The sequence below is a fragment of the Moschus berezovskii genome, chromosome 6, assembly GCF_049115385.1.
Source record: "Moschus berezovskii isolate FMDL1 chromosome 6, NW_MosBer_1.0, whole genome shotgun sequence".
In the NCBI taxonomy this organism is placed as follows: Eukaryota; Metazoa; Chordata; class Mammalia; order Artiodactyla; family Moschidae; genus Moschus; species Moschus berezovskii.
In genome coordinates this window covers 53,201,037-53,218,319 of record NC_142465.1, presented here as the reverse complement: position 1 = coordinate 53,218,319, position 17,283 = coordinate 53,201,037, and the positions used below count along the sequence as shown (strand labels likewise).

At 36.9% G+C, this 17,283-nt stretch overlaps 1 protein-coding gene across 3 annotated transcripts in view; it reads left to right on the top strand.

The window, feature by feature from the left end:
- Window positions 1-17,283, top strand: part of MSRB3 (methionine sulfoxide reductase B3) — a 192,345-nt gene that overhangs the window by 32,033 nt on the left and 143,029 nt on the right. For all 3 annotated transcript variants that reach the window (XM_055395103.2, XM_055395105.2, XM_055395104.2), the window contains exon 2: window positions 7,364-7,490. In XM_055395103.2, coding sequence (XP_055251078.1) covers window positions 7,415-7,490 — 76 coding nt within the window. In that variant the 5' untranslated portion in view covers window positions 7,364-7,414. The remainder of the gene's footprint in view (window positions 1-7,363; window positions 7,491-17,283) is intronic.

Below are 17,283 nucleotides of genomic sequence, written 5' to 3'. Positions count from 1 at the left end.
GGCTCCACCATCCCTGGGATTCTCCAGGCAAGAACACTGGAGTGGGTTGCCATTTCCTTCTCCAGTGTGTGAAAGTGAAAAGTGAAAGTGAAGTCGCTCAGTCGTGTCCAACTAGTAGTGACCCATGGACTGCAGCCCACCAGACTCCTCTGTCCATGTGATTTTCTAGGCAAGAGTACTGGAGTGGCTTGCCATTGCCTTCTCCTTCTTCCCTTTAAGCACCATTAAACAGTTGAGATGGCAGAGACAGCAGGGTGGGAAGTGATGATCCTGAACAACCATTTCCATAGTCAGTTATTTATATAATCATTCTCCTACTCAATATGTGAATGGCTGTTAGGTGCCAGGTACCGGGATACAAAGATGAAAAAGAAACTGTCTCTATGCTTAAGAGGCTTATAATCTAGAAGAGTGGGGTGTGAGCAAATCAGTGCCCTAAACATTGTTAATAAGGGATGTGACAGCATACTTAGTGCTTCACTGGGGACTCAAATAGAAGTTAGAAGGGGTGGGAGTTGAGAATGGTGAAAGGAGAGAAGGATGTGGAATGAAGAAAGATTTGGAAATGGAAGTAGGAGACAGCAAACCTGTTCGTGGAAAATTATTTTGGGCCACCTTGTGCAAAGAGCTGACTCATTAGAAAAGACCCTGATGCTGGAAAAGATTGAGAGCAAAAGGAGAGGGAGACAGAGGATGTGCTGGTAAGATAGCATCACCGACTCAATAGACATGAGTTTGAGCAAAGTCCAGGAGATAGTGGAGGACAGGGAAGCCTGGTGTGCTGCAGTCCATGGGGTTGCAAAGAGTCGGAAACAGTTTAGCGACTGAACAACAAATGAGTATATTGGTATGGCAGGAACGTGGGGTGGGGTGGGATGTGGAGTATGGCAAGAGAAAACGCTGAAGGTTAGGCGGCAGCTAGATGTAGAACTTTAGATGCTTTGTTCAGTACTTTGGACATGATCCAAAGGATTTACCAGAATGTGTTCTGTGGGCTGGTGATAGGAAAGAAAGGGGTTTTGTAAGGTCAAAATCATTTGAAAGGCAGCAGCTGAGACAGGTGTATTTATTGTGAAACCTCTCAGGCCCTTCCTATTAGGGAGCATTTCCACTACTAATTTTGTTTGAAGGGGTAACGCCTGTTTCTCAGAACAGGGTTTGGGAAACCCTGCAACATGCAGAGAGGAATCATTAAAAAGTTTCAAGCAGAAAATTATAGACAATTGTGTAATCTAATTCTGTTCTCAACACATACTGTCATACTACTCATTAGGTATTGTTCAAACCCTTATTTTTAAACACTAATTCCAAAGTGATATATTAGATATTATGAGAGATTAGAAAGATGTGTAAATTGTGTCTAGCATTTAAAAAGAACATGTTGGTTATCTATAAATGTTATTCACTTGTGAAATTATTTGAGTCAAAAACAGTACAATATGGCTGATTCACGTGACTGTACGGCAGAAACCAATAAAACATTGTGAAGCAATTATCCTCCAATTCAAAATACATAAAAGACAAAAAAAAGCAATATAAAAGTGAGGAAGCTGAGGATAAACTTGGGGAGCTATAGATTTTCTGGGTGGTCTTGAGGCAGGAGGTAGATCCTGCTGCCGCCCTGCCCCCCCCCCCCCCAGGACCACCCCCCAGGGTAAAGCGATTGGAGATTCATTCCCTACGGACTGAAACTCCAAGATGAGAATAGCAGGACAATTAAGGGAGGAGCCTGGGCCCTGTGCAGACCACATGTTTTTCATTCTCGAAATCAGGAGACCTCCCTGACTACACAGGCACAGAAACTGTCCTTGGAGGTCAAAGGGGAACAATGCTAACTAATGCCAGGCTACCCACAGACCTCTTTGGTAGAATCCGTCTTGGTTGAGTACACATGGGAGGATCCTGAGATATACCAGGTATTGACTGTGAACCAGGTGAATCAACATGATTGGTCAAAGGAGACACAGAAGTGCCCCATAAAAGTAATTCAAACTGCCTCAAGGGGGCAAGTCAGCGACTCTCTCTCTCTCTCTGAGTCCACCTGTGTGTCTATCCACATGTACTATACTCTTTTTTTTTACCTCTTAATAAATAATTTACTTGCTTCACTACTTTCTATCTTTGTGGAAATTCTTTTCTGCAAAGCTGAAGGCTAGGGCCCTGTCACTGACCACTGGCCTAGTGGCTAGGATCTGGTGCTTTCACCACCGTGACCCAGACCCACTCTCTGGCTGGGAACCCAAGCCCTGCTCCAAGCCATTGTAGGCCAAGGCCCACTGAGATCAGTCTTGCTCAGTATTGATTTCCAGGGAGTGTTATTTATTTATTTAGCTGTGCCGAGTCTTAGTTGCGACACGAGGAATCTTCTAAGGTGCAGCACACAAACTCTTAGTTGCAGCATGTGGGATCTAGTTCTCCAATCAGGGATCTAACCTGGGCCCCTTATATTGGGAGCATGGAATTGTAGCCACTGGACCACCAGGCAGTGTAAAGGGTGTTTGCTGCTGCTGCTAAGTCACTTCAGTCGTGTCCAACTCTGTGTGACCCCATAGACGGAAGCCCACCAGGCTCCCCCTTCCCTGGGATTCTCCAGGCAAGAACACTGGAGTGGGTTGCCATTTCCTTCTCCAATGTGTGAAAGTGAAAAGTGAAAAGTGAAAGTGAAGTCTCTCAGTCGTGTCCCCGACCCTTAGCGACCTCACGGACTGCAGCCTACCAGGCTCCTCCATCCATGGGATTTTCTAGGCAAGAGTACCTAGGGTAAAAGGGTGTTTAATGCTAATTATTTTCCCAAAGGTTGTCATCACTCAAAGAACGTGTTTCTTTTGCCTCTTTTTGGACTAGGATTGTTTCTGGCTAGGGTCTTCGTCCAAGCAGCTGAAGGGGCATGAATGGGAAAAGGCAGGCTAATTGAAACTTGAATATTTGGCGGGGGGGTGGGGGTAGTGTGGAGAGTTAAGTGTTGGTTTGTTTGATCCTCAGAAGTACCGTATCATCAACATACTGAAGCTTTAGTAGATGTAAGTGGACTCAGCCCTGGGCTTCTCTAGGTTATATATCCTAAAGGTGTATCAAGAGTGTAGAGAAAAAATCTGAAGAAGAAAGGAAAAGAGAAGTTACATGTGGTGGGACAGAAGGATTAAATCTAGACGTCTGAGTATGTCTCAGGCTTTTTACTTCCTTAACTCTGTACTTTTTTCACTCAAAGCCAAGAGAGTCTTCAAATAATCTTGAATTCAGTTCAGTTGAGTTGCCAACACAGGGAAGCCTATCATCAACTCCCGGAGCTTGCTCAAACTCATGTCCATCGAGTCGGTGATGCCTTCCAACTATCTCATCCTCCGTCGTCCCCTTCTACTTTTGCCTTCAATCTTTCCCAGCATCAGTGTCTTTTCCAGTGAGTCAGTTCTTCGCATCAGGTGGCCAAAGTATTGAAGCTTCAGCTTCAGCGTCAGTCCTTCCAATGAATATTCAGGACTGATTTCCTTTAGGATGGACTGGTTGGATCTCCTTGCAGTCTAAGGGACTCTCAAGAGTCTTCTCCAACACCACAGTTCAAAAGCATCAATTCTTCGGCACTCAGCTTTCTTTATGGTCCAACTCTCACATGCATACATGACTACTTGGAAAACCATAGCTTTGACTAGACAGGCCTTTGTTGGCAAAGTAATGTCTCTGCTTTTAATATGCTGTCTAGGTTTGTCATAGCTTTTCTTTCAAGGAGCAAGCGTCTTTTAATTTCATGGTTGTAGTCACCATCTGCAGTGATTTTGGAGCCCAAGAAAATAAAGTCTGTCACTGTTTCCTCTGTTTCCCCATCTATTTGCCATGAAGTGATGGGACTGGATACCGTTTTTGGAATGTTGAGTTTTAAGCCAGTTTTTTTTCTCTCTTTCACTTTCATCAAGAGGCTGTTTAGTTCCTCTTCACTGGAACTAAACCCTTTTTAGGTCCTTTTTTTGAATTAAATGAATCTTTATTAAGTATTTATTATCAGCCACATTGTCTATTAGGAGAACATAGAGTCAGAGTATGTAGAGTGAATTGGTAACAACCTTAGACTTTTCATTGCCAATTAAAGTGGTCAAGAACACTGGCCCTGGCACTAGATGGCTTGGGTTCAAATCTGTTAAATCATTCAGTCCAGTGATTCAAGGGCTCTGCTTCTTACCAGTCAGGAGATCTTAGGTAAATTCCTTAACCTCCTGAATCTCTATCTAAAAGTGGAAAAATGATAAGGTGTACCTTTTAAGCTCCTGAGGATGAAAAGAGCTAATAAATGCGAAGTGCTTAGAATACTGCAGGGTTTCATCAGCTGCCAAGCTTAGAATATCTTTATCCTACTATGGAAGTCAATCCAAGAGTAGTAAGTTTTCCAGCCTAAATCGGAATCAATGTTTGGAGAATGGCCTGCTAAGGCTCAATAGGATTGGGTATAAATGGACTGTTAGAAATTTCTGATTCATATAATTTTAAAATAAAAACAAATATTTGTACATTTAAATAATAGTAAGAGCTAATGTTTGTGAGTGTAAACTATGTACCAGGAGTTGTTCCAAGTGGTTCTAACCAATTAACTGATTTAATTGTTATTTTAGAGTTGAGGAAACTGAGGCATTGAGAGGGTAAGCCACTTTGCCAAGGTGACACCACTCCTTAGGGGCGGGGCCAGGATTCAAACCCAGGCAATCTGATCTCATAGATCCCACCCATCCATTGTGATACCACGCCTTTCATCCAGTGGATTCTGCAATTTAGATTGGTTTGTCAATGTATTTTATTTCATGTATTGCAAGCATAAACTAAGAGAAACTAAGTGGAAAAGGTTAGTTTAAACTAAATTTGTTACATCGTTTCACCATAAAAATATTCCATTTTCTGTTCTATAGATGAGTTGCTCCTGGTGTCAGATTTAGAGCCATATTAACTAGGATACTTTTGTTTCCTGGAGTACAACATTATGAGTTTGATTTCACCAAGGCATCCAGAGGCATATATCTGTTCTCAAGAAATGTTTCTCACTTTCCATCTCAGCTACATTTTTTTCAGGGTAGACTGTAGTACATGGTGCAGTTTTGCAAAATTAGCTGCTTTGTCAGTTATCCTCACAATCCTAACCTATGAAAGGGCATGCTTTGTAGGACTTGAGGACCGAGGGGGCACTGTGACAAACTCTTCAGTTCAGTCCAGTCGCTCAGTCGTGTCCGACTCTTTGCAACCCCAATGAATCACAGCACGCCAGGCCTCCCTGTCCATCACCAACTCCCGGACTTCACTCAAACTCATGTCCATCGAGCTGGTGATGCCATCCAGGCATCTCATTCTCTGTCGTCCCCGTCTCCTCCCGCTCCCAATCCCTCCCAGCATCAGAGTCTTTTCCAGTGAGTCAACTCTGCGCATGAGGTGGCCAAAGTATTGGAGTTTCAGTTTTAGCATCAGTCCTTCCAATGTACTTTTTGTTAAAAAGACTAGATTGTTCTGAAAGTAGTCACTTTGTTACTCTGCTTTGTTGGATGCTAACACAGATGGGTTCCCTTTTAAAGAAAACTGGGCAAAACTAATTTGCCACTAGATGGAGCCCTGGCTTTTTGGGTAGAAATAAAGGCAAGTGTCAGAACATTAAAGCACGCCGTCATATCATGCTGAAGGGCCCCCGGTATTTGAGGCCCTCAGCTTTTAATTATAGAATGCATCTTTGTTCTTTGCCTGACCTGCCGAGTGACATCACTCTCTTTCTTCCTGTGCACTGGCTTTGACACAAGCCAGATGGCTGTGGCCATCGGTAGGCGCACAGGCCGCCTGGTACAGCAGTTGATGAAATAGAATAGGAAGACGTTTTATGGTCAACTGCAGGAGCACAATGAGGCTGCAGCTTTGCTAAGTAATTACATTCACCGTGCACACTTTACTCCTCACAGAGAAGGTCAAAGAGAAAAAAATACCTTTTTATTTATAGTGTTGTGAGGTATAGACCTTTGATCTTTTATTAGTCAGTAGTCTGCTCCAAAGGAATGCTCTCTTTCCCCTGCTCTGCAGTCACTCGTGCAAATGACATGTTTATTTATGTTTAATGGTTCTTTCAGGCTGTGCATTGTGATACTTACCTTCCCTCTTCCTCCTTTTTGTCTCCAGTTAGTAACACAAAAATGTTTTGGTTTTGTAGTGAGTTTAGTTTGGAGAAGTCAGAGTTCAGGCATGTTAATACAAGCAGATTTCTGTCAGATATACTCCAGAGTGATTTGGTCAAATATATTACTGTTTATTATGTGTTTGTTCTTTGAGGAGGTCAGGAGAGACCAGGAACAGACTTATTTGGGGGGAGAGGGGGTGGGGGGTGAGGGTCAGGAAATGAACGAGACATTAATTTTATATCCATTTTTGGACATTTAGTGGTTAAGTGCACTTGTAATGTTACTTTTAAATAAAATATGGAAGTTACTATTCATCTAGTATTTCCACCTTCATTTGAAGTTAATCTTTACCAACTGAAAGATTGTCTAAAACTTTAAAGAAAATCCTAACAACTTTTCTTTAAAGTTTAACATTCACACAGTTCCACATGATTCATTTCCAAAACTTTAAAAATTATTTTTACCCCTTTTAAGGCTAGGTTGTGAACATTGGTTACAGAATTGATCTAGAAATTATAAATCATAAAATCAAATGAAAATGTGTAGTTGATATGTTGTCTTCAAACGTAACGCGGTTTCTAAAGTGAAGCCTCCTAGTTGTCCTTAGGTTATTTGGCTCTCTATTTTTTAAAAGTATGAAACTCTAGAAAAAGAAATCTCTGAATCTTACAGGATTTTGCAGTCTTCTCCAGATTTGCAAATAATTGCTGGAAAAATGCAAAGTGGTGTGAGGAGAGAGGGGGACTTTGTAGTTGGATATAACAAGGCTTTCTAATTTCCCCTCCCCCAATTGGCTATTTGCTTTGTGCCCTTGGACCTTTGAGCCTTGGCTTCCTCACATATACATTGGGTGATAAAACCTACCTCCTAGGTTTATTCTAAGAATTAAATGACACAATATATGTGTATTTGGCCCCAGACAGTTCCTGTCACTTGGTATGAAGTCAGTAAATGTTAATTCCTTTCAACTGTTTTTCCAACTCTTTTTCCAACCTCTTGCAAAATGTGTTCACAGATTACACTGTTATATAGTGTGCATTTTATTCATAAGATATAAATAAGCCTGGATTGAAAGTAAGTGCACCATCTGAAAAATAGGCATTTGCAATTTATTAGCACTGTGTGTGTGTGTTCAGTTCCGGATAAAACCGTAACCATCAGTTGTGCAGTGAATATGTTTAACATTTGTGATGTTTTAATTTGTTTTTGTTTTCTTTTTTTCTCCTACTCAGCTCTTGCCCCTGTTCTTTGCCTCTCGTTTTGTTGGTGAAGATATCACAGTGATGTCTGCATTCAACCTGCTGCATTTGGTGACAAAGAGCCAGCCAGTTGCCCTGCGAGCCTGTGGGCTTCCCTCAGGTTGCTGCTTCTTGTGCTGTTCTAAGTGAGGGCACTGGTCCGGGGTGGGGGGTATTTCTGCTGCAGGAAATGATACACCACAATGCTTTGCTAAATTTTGTTTTCTTTTACTTGGGCCCTGATTTGAAGAAGGAAATTGGTTATAAATCACCACTCTACTTTGAGTAACATTCATTTCCACAAACCTTACAACCCTTGGAAACATTGTCCAGTTTCCTTGCTTAGTATATAATTGTCACTAATACTTCATGATATCTTCTTATTCTTTAATGCACACTACACATCTGAAAATCATAATGTTCATAAGAGGCTGGCAGTCTTGTTAAGAAACCGCCCCAAATCACACAAAATAGGACATTCATCTTGTTAAAGGATAATGAAAATGCTTTTCATTCCACATGTGGTCATTCCTTTAGGAAAGAAAAAATATTAAAATGAGCAACTTTAGTGTAATAAAGTTAGTTATTGTACTTGCAAAGAAAAGATGTTCTATTTAACAATGACCAAATAAAGAGAATTACTATAGCATGTGTTAACTGGTTCTTAAATTAGAACCACCAACCAGTCTTTTTAAAAATGTGATTTTAAGCATTTAAAATACAAGAGAGACATAAAAGTCCAAAATTTTACTGTTTGCCTGTGTTTAACATTATAATTTTGTTATGAAAATCACAATATTTTTTGTGAACGTTATTATCAATATTACTTTTATTTTCTTTTAGCTTTCTCTATTACTGTATTATATAGAGAATTTCATTCTAACTCATTAAATATTCATTGAATATTAACTATGAGTGCCAGGCATTGTGTGAAGCAGTGAGGATACAATGAAAAGTAAGATCAAGCCAATTTCTTTAACAAGCACAAGATGGAGCTGAAACTGTGTAAAGACCATCGAACCATGTGGTGATAAGACTAAAGTATTTATGCCTCGGATGCTAGGGGAATGCAGAGGATGGTCCTAGCTCTTTGCTTAGGGGAAGACATTTTTGGAAGGGAGGGAAGGTCTCCGAAGTTTTAAGGAAGGCTTCATGTAGGATATAGTGCTTAAGTTGAATCTCAAACTATGAGCAAGAGTTAGCTAGATGTCCAAGGAGGGGGAAGGACGTTTCTGACATATGAAGTAGTGTAGGAAACACATGAAGACCTGAAAAGGCAAGGTATGTTCAGAGAAATACAAGTTACTTAATGTGGCTTGCTTGGTGGGTGAGGGCAAGTTAGAAGAGATAAGAAAGAAAGGTAGACAAATCGTAAAGTGCCTTATATGATGTTTTAAAATTTTTAAATCTTAGGGAAGGGATGAAGGGGGAGTAAAATGACTTGGTTTGCATTTATAAGGTTTATTGATTTAGTATGATGGAAGGTCAGTGCTGGTTCCAGATAAACTTCTAAGAGAAGGTTGAGATGGCAGCTTAATTAGGAGTGAGCATAAGGCTTTTGTCTTGAAGCTATACTTGAATAGTAAACACTGTCCATTTCAAAAAATAGCTTTTATGTCTGTTTGTGTTGAGAGGTCAATAAAGCTTAATGTTTGGAGTCCATAACCACTCTTCCTGACACCTTTGCTTCCCAACCTGCCATGTTCCTGAACGGCTGCCACTGAGTATGTTGGAAGAGCTTGAGGCTGAACGGACTCATGGAGCGAGGAGAGCCTTAAGAATGATTATTACAGTAGGTGTGGAAAGAAGGAGGATGGATAAGAGAAAAATTCAAGTTATAGAACTGACAAGTTTTATTTCTTTACTGTATGTAAGTTGGAGGGAGAGCATCAATCAGTGTAGTTTCTGTGCTGTGTGAAACTTTTCCATGACTATGAACTTCGTATAATAATTCCTGGGTCGGGAAGATCCCCTGGAGGAGGAAACGGCAACCTGTTCCAGTATTCTAGCCTGGGGAATCCCATGGACAGACCTCTGGTGGGCTACAGTCCATGGGGGTCACAAAGAGTCAGACTCAACTGAGCAACTGAGCACACATGCACATAATAATTGGAGTATGCAGGTTATTTAACTAATATGTAACCATGTTTCCCACTGGAAAAAAAACCCAGGTATGAAAGCACTAGCATAATTCTTGTAACATTAGTTTGTCATACACCAAGGAGGCTAAGTATTTATGGGAACTTATTAATTAACATGCTATCACTTGAGATATGACACTTGTCGTATCTCAAGTTAAGAGGTTTCATAATGAAACTGTTAAATCAAAATATGTGTCTTTAAATTTTGATATCCACATGATTCAAAGATAAAGTCAACAAAGATGATAATTTTTAAGAAGTAACCATAGGGCACAATGCTTAAGCACACAAATTCTGGAATCCCACACATCTAAATTCTAGCTTTGCTACTTAACTGGCTGTGTGCCTTGACTTCCTTGTTTGTAAAATGGGAATAATAATAGTACTCACCTGAAAGGGTTGCTGTGAGAATAAAATAGCTTAGGTTGTGAAAAATGTTTACAACAGTGGCTGACATAGAGTAAGCACTGTGTATAAATGTTCACTAGGTCACCGTAGACATCTGTATCAATATAGATGTATATTTTTTCTATTTTTCTAGTAAAATAGGCTTTAAAAAACTTTTCAATACATCCCATATTGCACTTAACTCTTTTTACTTTAATTGGAGCCACAAATGCACTTTATATTTGAGAAATAACCGGCTCAGCTTGTTGTTTTGATGTCTTTATTTTACTCATACATCCCACTGAACCAGAATTCAAGTCCTGTAAACATACAACACATTCCTTTTATTCTTACTGTCTAGTACTAATGGATGCTCAGATGGACTCGGGTCTTTTTTGCTTAGGGCTAGTAAACCTATTTTACTTTGATAAATGATTTGGTAGAGTAGTATTCCATAATTGCTTAGCCATTCAAGGACCTTGTACTTTTTAAAGTGTTATGACATTTCCAGTGTGCACATATTTTATAACTTCAGTGTCAGCAAAATCTTTGTTACTGTCCATTTCTTTAACAGAATTTTACTGTTGCTGTTCAGTCATGTCTGACTCTTTGCGACCCCATGGACTGCAGCATGCCAGGCTTCCCTGTCCTTCACTATCTCCCAGAGTCTGCTCAAATTCACAGAATTTTAGAAAAGTAGATATGTTGAAGACACTGCTAAGTTCAACAGTAATGTGAAACAAGCTATTTAAATTTTGAAAAAGAAAAATGAAATAGGAATTCTAGCCTTCATTACTTTATTCAAGTAGAGAGGGAAGAGGCCAAATTTGGAGATATAGGAAATTAAGGTAAAAGTTTGACGTCTTGCTTTAATTTACTGTTCCCTGGTCAAAACCCATTACAACAAAAATCTCTGTAAATCAAGAAGATTTCTGCTCCCTAGCCAGTACCCTACTAATTCTAGGTATTATTCAATACAAAATAATTCCAGAACTGAAAAATAATTGGAGCAGGCTCTTAAAGTTGATTATAACTGGATTGACCTGTATGAAGGCCATATCCCAGAAGGCTGATCTATCATTTTTCAGCTTTGACTTCCTTTTCTTCTTATTTTTAAATAGGCATAATTTCAATTTAGAGCTTATTAAGTGCATCTGAGTTATGGTTTGCTCATGTTTGTAATTAAAAGTAATTTTTTTTCCTCTCAGAGCTCTTCTTAATTTCCTATAACAGTTTCTTTTATGTATTGAAAAAGAGCACTGGAATAGGAGTCAGAGAACGAACCGCAGCTCTATCATTAACTTTGTGACCTTGAACATACCAGTAAACCTCTTCAGATCTCAGTCTCTTTATTTTTAAAATGAGAAATTTAAATTAGAAAATCTTTTCAGTTTTGAAATTCTGTGATTTTATGAACTGTCATTGTTTTTACTTGGCTTTGGGTTAATCAGATCTTAAGAGTCAGTACTAATTAATGGCTGAGAATTTACAGAAAAATCTGCTTGGTTGTGGTGGGAGAACAGAAATATTTCCCATGTTTGAACATTAGAATTCCTTGCCTCTAAATCAGGACTGAAGGGGTTATCTTAGCAAGGGTTAGGAAGCACAATTTTACACATAGTTTCAGTGCTTGATAAAAATTAAGTCTAATTGTAACTTAGACTAGATATCATGGTAGTTTTCAAACAAGTGAGAGTATTTGTCTAAGTAGTACTAATTACAGTGATAAATTGTGCTTTTCTCCAACATCATACACGTAATATGTGATTGTTACTCTTACAGACTTTACTGGCATGTTTAACAGTGCATGAATTGAACAGCCACATGGCAGTTTATGCAGTTTGTAAAGGTGTTATGTCATAATATTCTAATGTAGAAATTAGAAGTCTTAAAGACAGATACTTTGCAAATGGTGTTTGTAAGTAGGACTATCATTTGGTTAAGTAGGGCTCTCCAAGAATCAGGGACCTGTGGCTTTAGAGCTTAGCACAGTGCCTGGCACTTAATAAATATTTGTTAAATGAATGAATAAACATTTGGAAAGTTTACATGTAGGTGAAGTGATAGCTATAACAGAGAGGACAAATTTATCTGAGACTCTTTTCGGCCTCAAATAAATCTAATGGGAAGGTTAAATTAAAGTTCATAGTTTTGGTGCCTTTTGAAAATATTGTAAAAAAAACAATTTCTCTTTTCTCACTTTATTGCATTAATACAATATGGTAGATTTCTTAAGTATAAATCACATTGTAGCCAAACAAATAACAATAAAAAATGGTAACACAGATTCAAAGTATATTATCCAAAATTTCTTTTTTCTCTCCAGCAATTTGAGTTTTGGTGATAAACTGTTTGAGGAAGGGAATAAGTATATAAGTACAAATTATACATATTATGAATAAGTACATATTATAACCTATAATATAATGAGTATATATTATAGTCTACAGTCCATGGGGTTGCAAAAGTGTCAGACACAAGTTAGCAAATAAACAACAACAAAAAATACTTATCATGAGAAGTAAAAACTCTGGTTCTTTTGGTCGCTTTTCTCTGGAACAAATTAATATTGTCTATTGGGCTTTAAGTTCTGCATTTGTAAAGAGGAAGTACTACATATATTCACCAAAGCAATATCTGTAAATAAGAAGTACTATTATTCAAGTCTGAGCTGGCAATGTTTCAGTAATAGCATCTGATGTTGTCTTTGTATTTACTGTAAAGAAATAACTGAAGTCAGTGGTGTGCTACTCACCTACCGAATAGATTGGCTTTCTGTATTATTTTTATTTTTTAACCATTTTGGATCATGAAAACATGAACCATCTTTAATCTAAAAAAATTTTTTTTAAATTAAAGTTATGACTTTTCTTCTCCAGAAGAAAAGAAACATATGTTCACCTAGAATAAACATGTATACCTATGCAAGTTTCCATATAGTTTCAAAATTTTTTTTGTTAGATACTCTGATACTTGTAATTGAGGGCTCTTTGATCATAGATTCAAAACCTGTCTTCTAAAAGATATACTTGAAACCAATACAAAAACTCTAATCAGAACGCATTATTTCCAATGTCTGTATTGATGTCACCAATGAAATTTTCTCCCACGAGTTCAGTTTAATGCTCTCTATTCTCTGGCTTCACATTCTTACATGTTCATCTTACCTAATTTAATTTGATTAAATTGAAAATGCCTTGTGGAGGTTTTTTTTTTTTTTTTAAGAAACAAAGAGTTCTTAAAAAAAAAAAAGACATTCAGATTTCAGCTCCCCTAATTCACAAAATTTGCAATTAATTGAATGGTATCCACTTTTCCCAGTAGATGGCACTAGGTTTACATTCTTTCACAGCTTGAAAGGGTATTGATATCATTAGCACGTAGGTGCGTTGTGAAAACTTAAACAAAAGTATGTTAAAAATATTCAGTTAAGAACACATGGATTTACAAACCACAAATTTTTTCTGCTTATATTATGTTCAAACAATATTTGTAGAGTGCAAAACCTTTTTCCATTTTCAACAGGCTTCCAACTCCCTTGTGCTTGGACATCTCATTGAAATTGTCTTTCATGTGTAGACTTTCTATAAACTAAAACACGTTTTCATAAATTAACTTATCTTGTATCCAAATAGATGATTTAACAGTAATTTATGGTTTTATATGTAGCTAAATTTTCTTCAGCAGACCACCCAAGAATTAAAGAAAATTTCACATTTTGTTTTGCTATGTTTTGAATTTTTATAGAATCTTGAAAATGTTATTAATTTAACATGTTGACTGTTAAGCATGAGTTCTTTCTTGCATGAATGAAAATATTTTTGGAAGCTAAGAAAAATTACATTTAAAATGTTGATGAGTACTCAAATACAGCTATATTCTTTACTAAAACAAAGTGTTTTAATAACTCCGTGATATAATAAAATATTAGTTAATATTGAAAAGTTGCTGTACAGCATCTAATTATTAGATGGGTTTTAAAAATCGTTTGTGCATGAGGCTAAATTGCTCTAGAACTATAAATGCATATGTATGAATAAGGTGTTGGGCATATGGTTTGTTAAATGTGGAACTTGTTAATTTTTTGTTAAATATAGAATAAATTCTTCACCTACATTAATAATTATAAAATACATAACAAAATCTAGTATCAACAGAGATAAAATAGGCATGAACACAAAAGAGTTTTAATTTTGTTTGAGAAATTCTTTAATTAACAATGACCACTGAATATGAAATATTTTCAGTTGTGAAAACAAATGATAATTTTACAGTTAGTTTATCGAGACAGCATGGACTTTTGGGAATCATATAGGTAGAATTATTAGATGTTTATCTAAACATGTTTACAAAAATTTACCTAACAGATCATAGAAGGATTTCTTAAAACAAGCCATCTTTTGCTTTCAGCAAATACGTGTTTAATGAAGAATGGGATGTGAATGACAGTTCACAAGAAGTTACTAATACGTGGCTAGATACTTGATGAATTTTCATCATCAGTCTTTTCTAGTTTATAGCTTCATCCTAGACATTTTATTTAGAGATTGAATCTCTCGTGGCTGCTTCTGCTAGATATATTTTAATTTAAAATCCTTTGAATAGATTTTATTGAGATGCAGTGGCAAATTATCTCAATTTTTGTGCCTTTGCATTTGAAATTAACCCTTTGAAAAATTTAAAATCCCTATTTATTTTAATTCTCTTGGTTTTTCTCTCTTTTTTTTCACATTTAGTATATTTGCAATTGTATTAATCACTTCAGAATGCATGTTATAAAAATTACCATGAAATGACAAAGATACCAGTGATTCAGGTGACTTTTAAGAGAGATACATTTATAGAATTTAAATTTACTCTGTTACTACTATGGTAAGCATTTCCTTCAACAGTAGATATATTTATTGTATTCAACCACATAATTGCAAATTAAGAATGTACTGCTAATCTAACTTGCTAGATTACTTAAATTTTAAGGAAGCAAATAAACCCCAAATTTTATAGCTATAGTTTTTAAGATTTAGTTTTGTTACAGAAATGCATAGTGGCTCAGAGAATGGTACAGCTGTTCATAGTATATTCCATTTTGATCAATATTTCTTATGCAAATTTTAGATAACATCACAGCAAGTTTCTGAGTTTACTATCCTGTTTTTGGTATTGGTGAAGAATGAGTTTGGAAGCATAATCTGCATTTACTAGTTGTTTTTACCACCAACTTGCTTTCTGGCCCCAGAATCTGTTTTGTACCTTTTATCCCTATTCCTCATCTGTAAACTTAGAATGAAATACATTCTTGTCAAATAGTTCACAATTAGATATTACCCTCAAGTGTTAACATTACTTGACATTTCCCAGAAATTCATTCTGTGCAACTTTAATCCCTGGCCGTAAGGGAGAATAAACTGGAAAAATATAAAAAGGCAGGGGTGGGACATCAAGTAAGTCTGGGAAAGTTGATAGGTTTGATCATTAAAATCTATTTCTCTTACAGGAAAACCCATGGTTCCTGCATAGTAAGCTCTGGCAAGGTAGAGATTTTTTTGTGTGTTTAGTTCACTATGCCGTCTTAGCAACTAGACTTCTGTCTTCTGTCACTTATTGAATAGGTAGGTACTCAGTAAATATTTGTTGAATGAATGAATGGTGATGAATAAGTAGCATCATCTTATGTATCAAAATAATGCCACATAGTAAGTAATATGAGCTCTGTTTTTAAGGAATATACATTCTTGGAAAGATGGCTACTTTGGGCCCAAATTTTGTTATCTATAGAATAAAGAGAGTTATATACTTCATGTTTTTATGATTCTATATAAACATTTCCTCTTTTGCTTTACTACTGAAGGAAGGAGTAGAAGAAATAAGAAAAACATTGTGCGTCTTTCTGCCCAGAATGGCTGACAAACTTCTTAGATTAGGATTCGAAGCAGTGACAGTTCTTCTGGAGGATATTGAAGGAATGCAGTAGATGGAGTTATAAATGGCAGGAGACTGTAGGAGGAGAGGGTGGCGGCGTGGAGAGTGGAAACAGACTGTGGGCACATAGGTTAGTGAGAGATGGGCATGTTAATGTACAACAGAGCTTTGGTTCAAGAGAGGAATATAATGAATGAGTAAATTAAAGGAGGAAAGCTGTAGACAGGAGCTCGCTCTCATTAACCAGGTGTGTGACCAAGTCATGCAACATCTTTGGGGCTTGGTTTCTTCCTCATGAGGGCTTTGGACTAGAAGTTTATCAATTCCCAAATTATGAACACTTGTTCTACTAATAGCCTGTAAAACTGATTCCATCATCATATGGAGAAACTGCATGCTACCATATTTTAAGATGACCTGTTTTCACATTTCATCGTCTTGGTAATGAGGATGCAGCATACAAATCATTTCGATAAGGAAGTATTGCTCTGGTTTGATTGACAACTCTTTTCTACCTTTCTAGTGGAGTGTAAAATAATGGAGTGTGTCAAAATACCACATATTCAATAATGGCATAAGAAAGTCTGGACGAACTCTTCATTTAAAGCCCATGTAACCTAGATTTTCCTAATCTGGTTTGACTGTGGAAACTTCTCTCACCCCCCAACAGGAACTACCTGTAAGCATTTTTTTTTCCCCAAAGCCAGTGTTTCACATGATATGTTTTGCGGAATGCTGGGTTAAGTAATGTCAGTGTCTTAAATACAGAGAATTAATGGAATATTAGTCATAATAAAAGACTTGAGACTGGAACTCTAGAGAGGTAATAAAAGATTCAGAGTAGTAATTAAGAAAAAATTTAGTCCATAATTTATTTTTTAAAATGTCATTGGTTTATTGAGCAAATATTATTTCAGGTTTTAAACTAAGTTCTAAGAAACAGCCAGAGCTGTCATTTAGAAAACATCTTTAGGAAGAAAATTTAAATAGCAATAATTAAAATGGAGAGTTGAATAAATATTTAAATACAACATGCACTTATTTAGTACTTACTTTTCTCTGGGCACAGTGTAAGTTTCTGGGGATGCAAAGATTATTGGAATTATCCCCATGTTCCTTAAGGAGATATTGAATAATTCAGAAGAAGTCTTACGCTTTTACTTTAGTTATCTGGCTGATAAAGAAAACTGTAAATTTTTTGACTATTCTTTTTCTCCAGAATCTCTTAGATTTTTCTGGACTGTATACATGTATAGCTAGCCTCAGATTTAGCTGTTCATTGAGTGACAATTGCAGACTTATCTGTCCATTGAGCTTAATTAATTTAGATTTTAAATTTGATTTGGGTGATAATGTAATTTTCGACATTTACAAAGCTGAGCTCTTAGACAATGTAGATTTTAGTTTCTTTGTAAAAAAGTATACTTGATGTTACATGGAAATAAAATTCTGCATGGTAATCTGAGA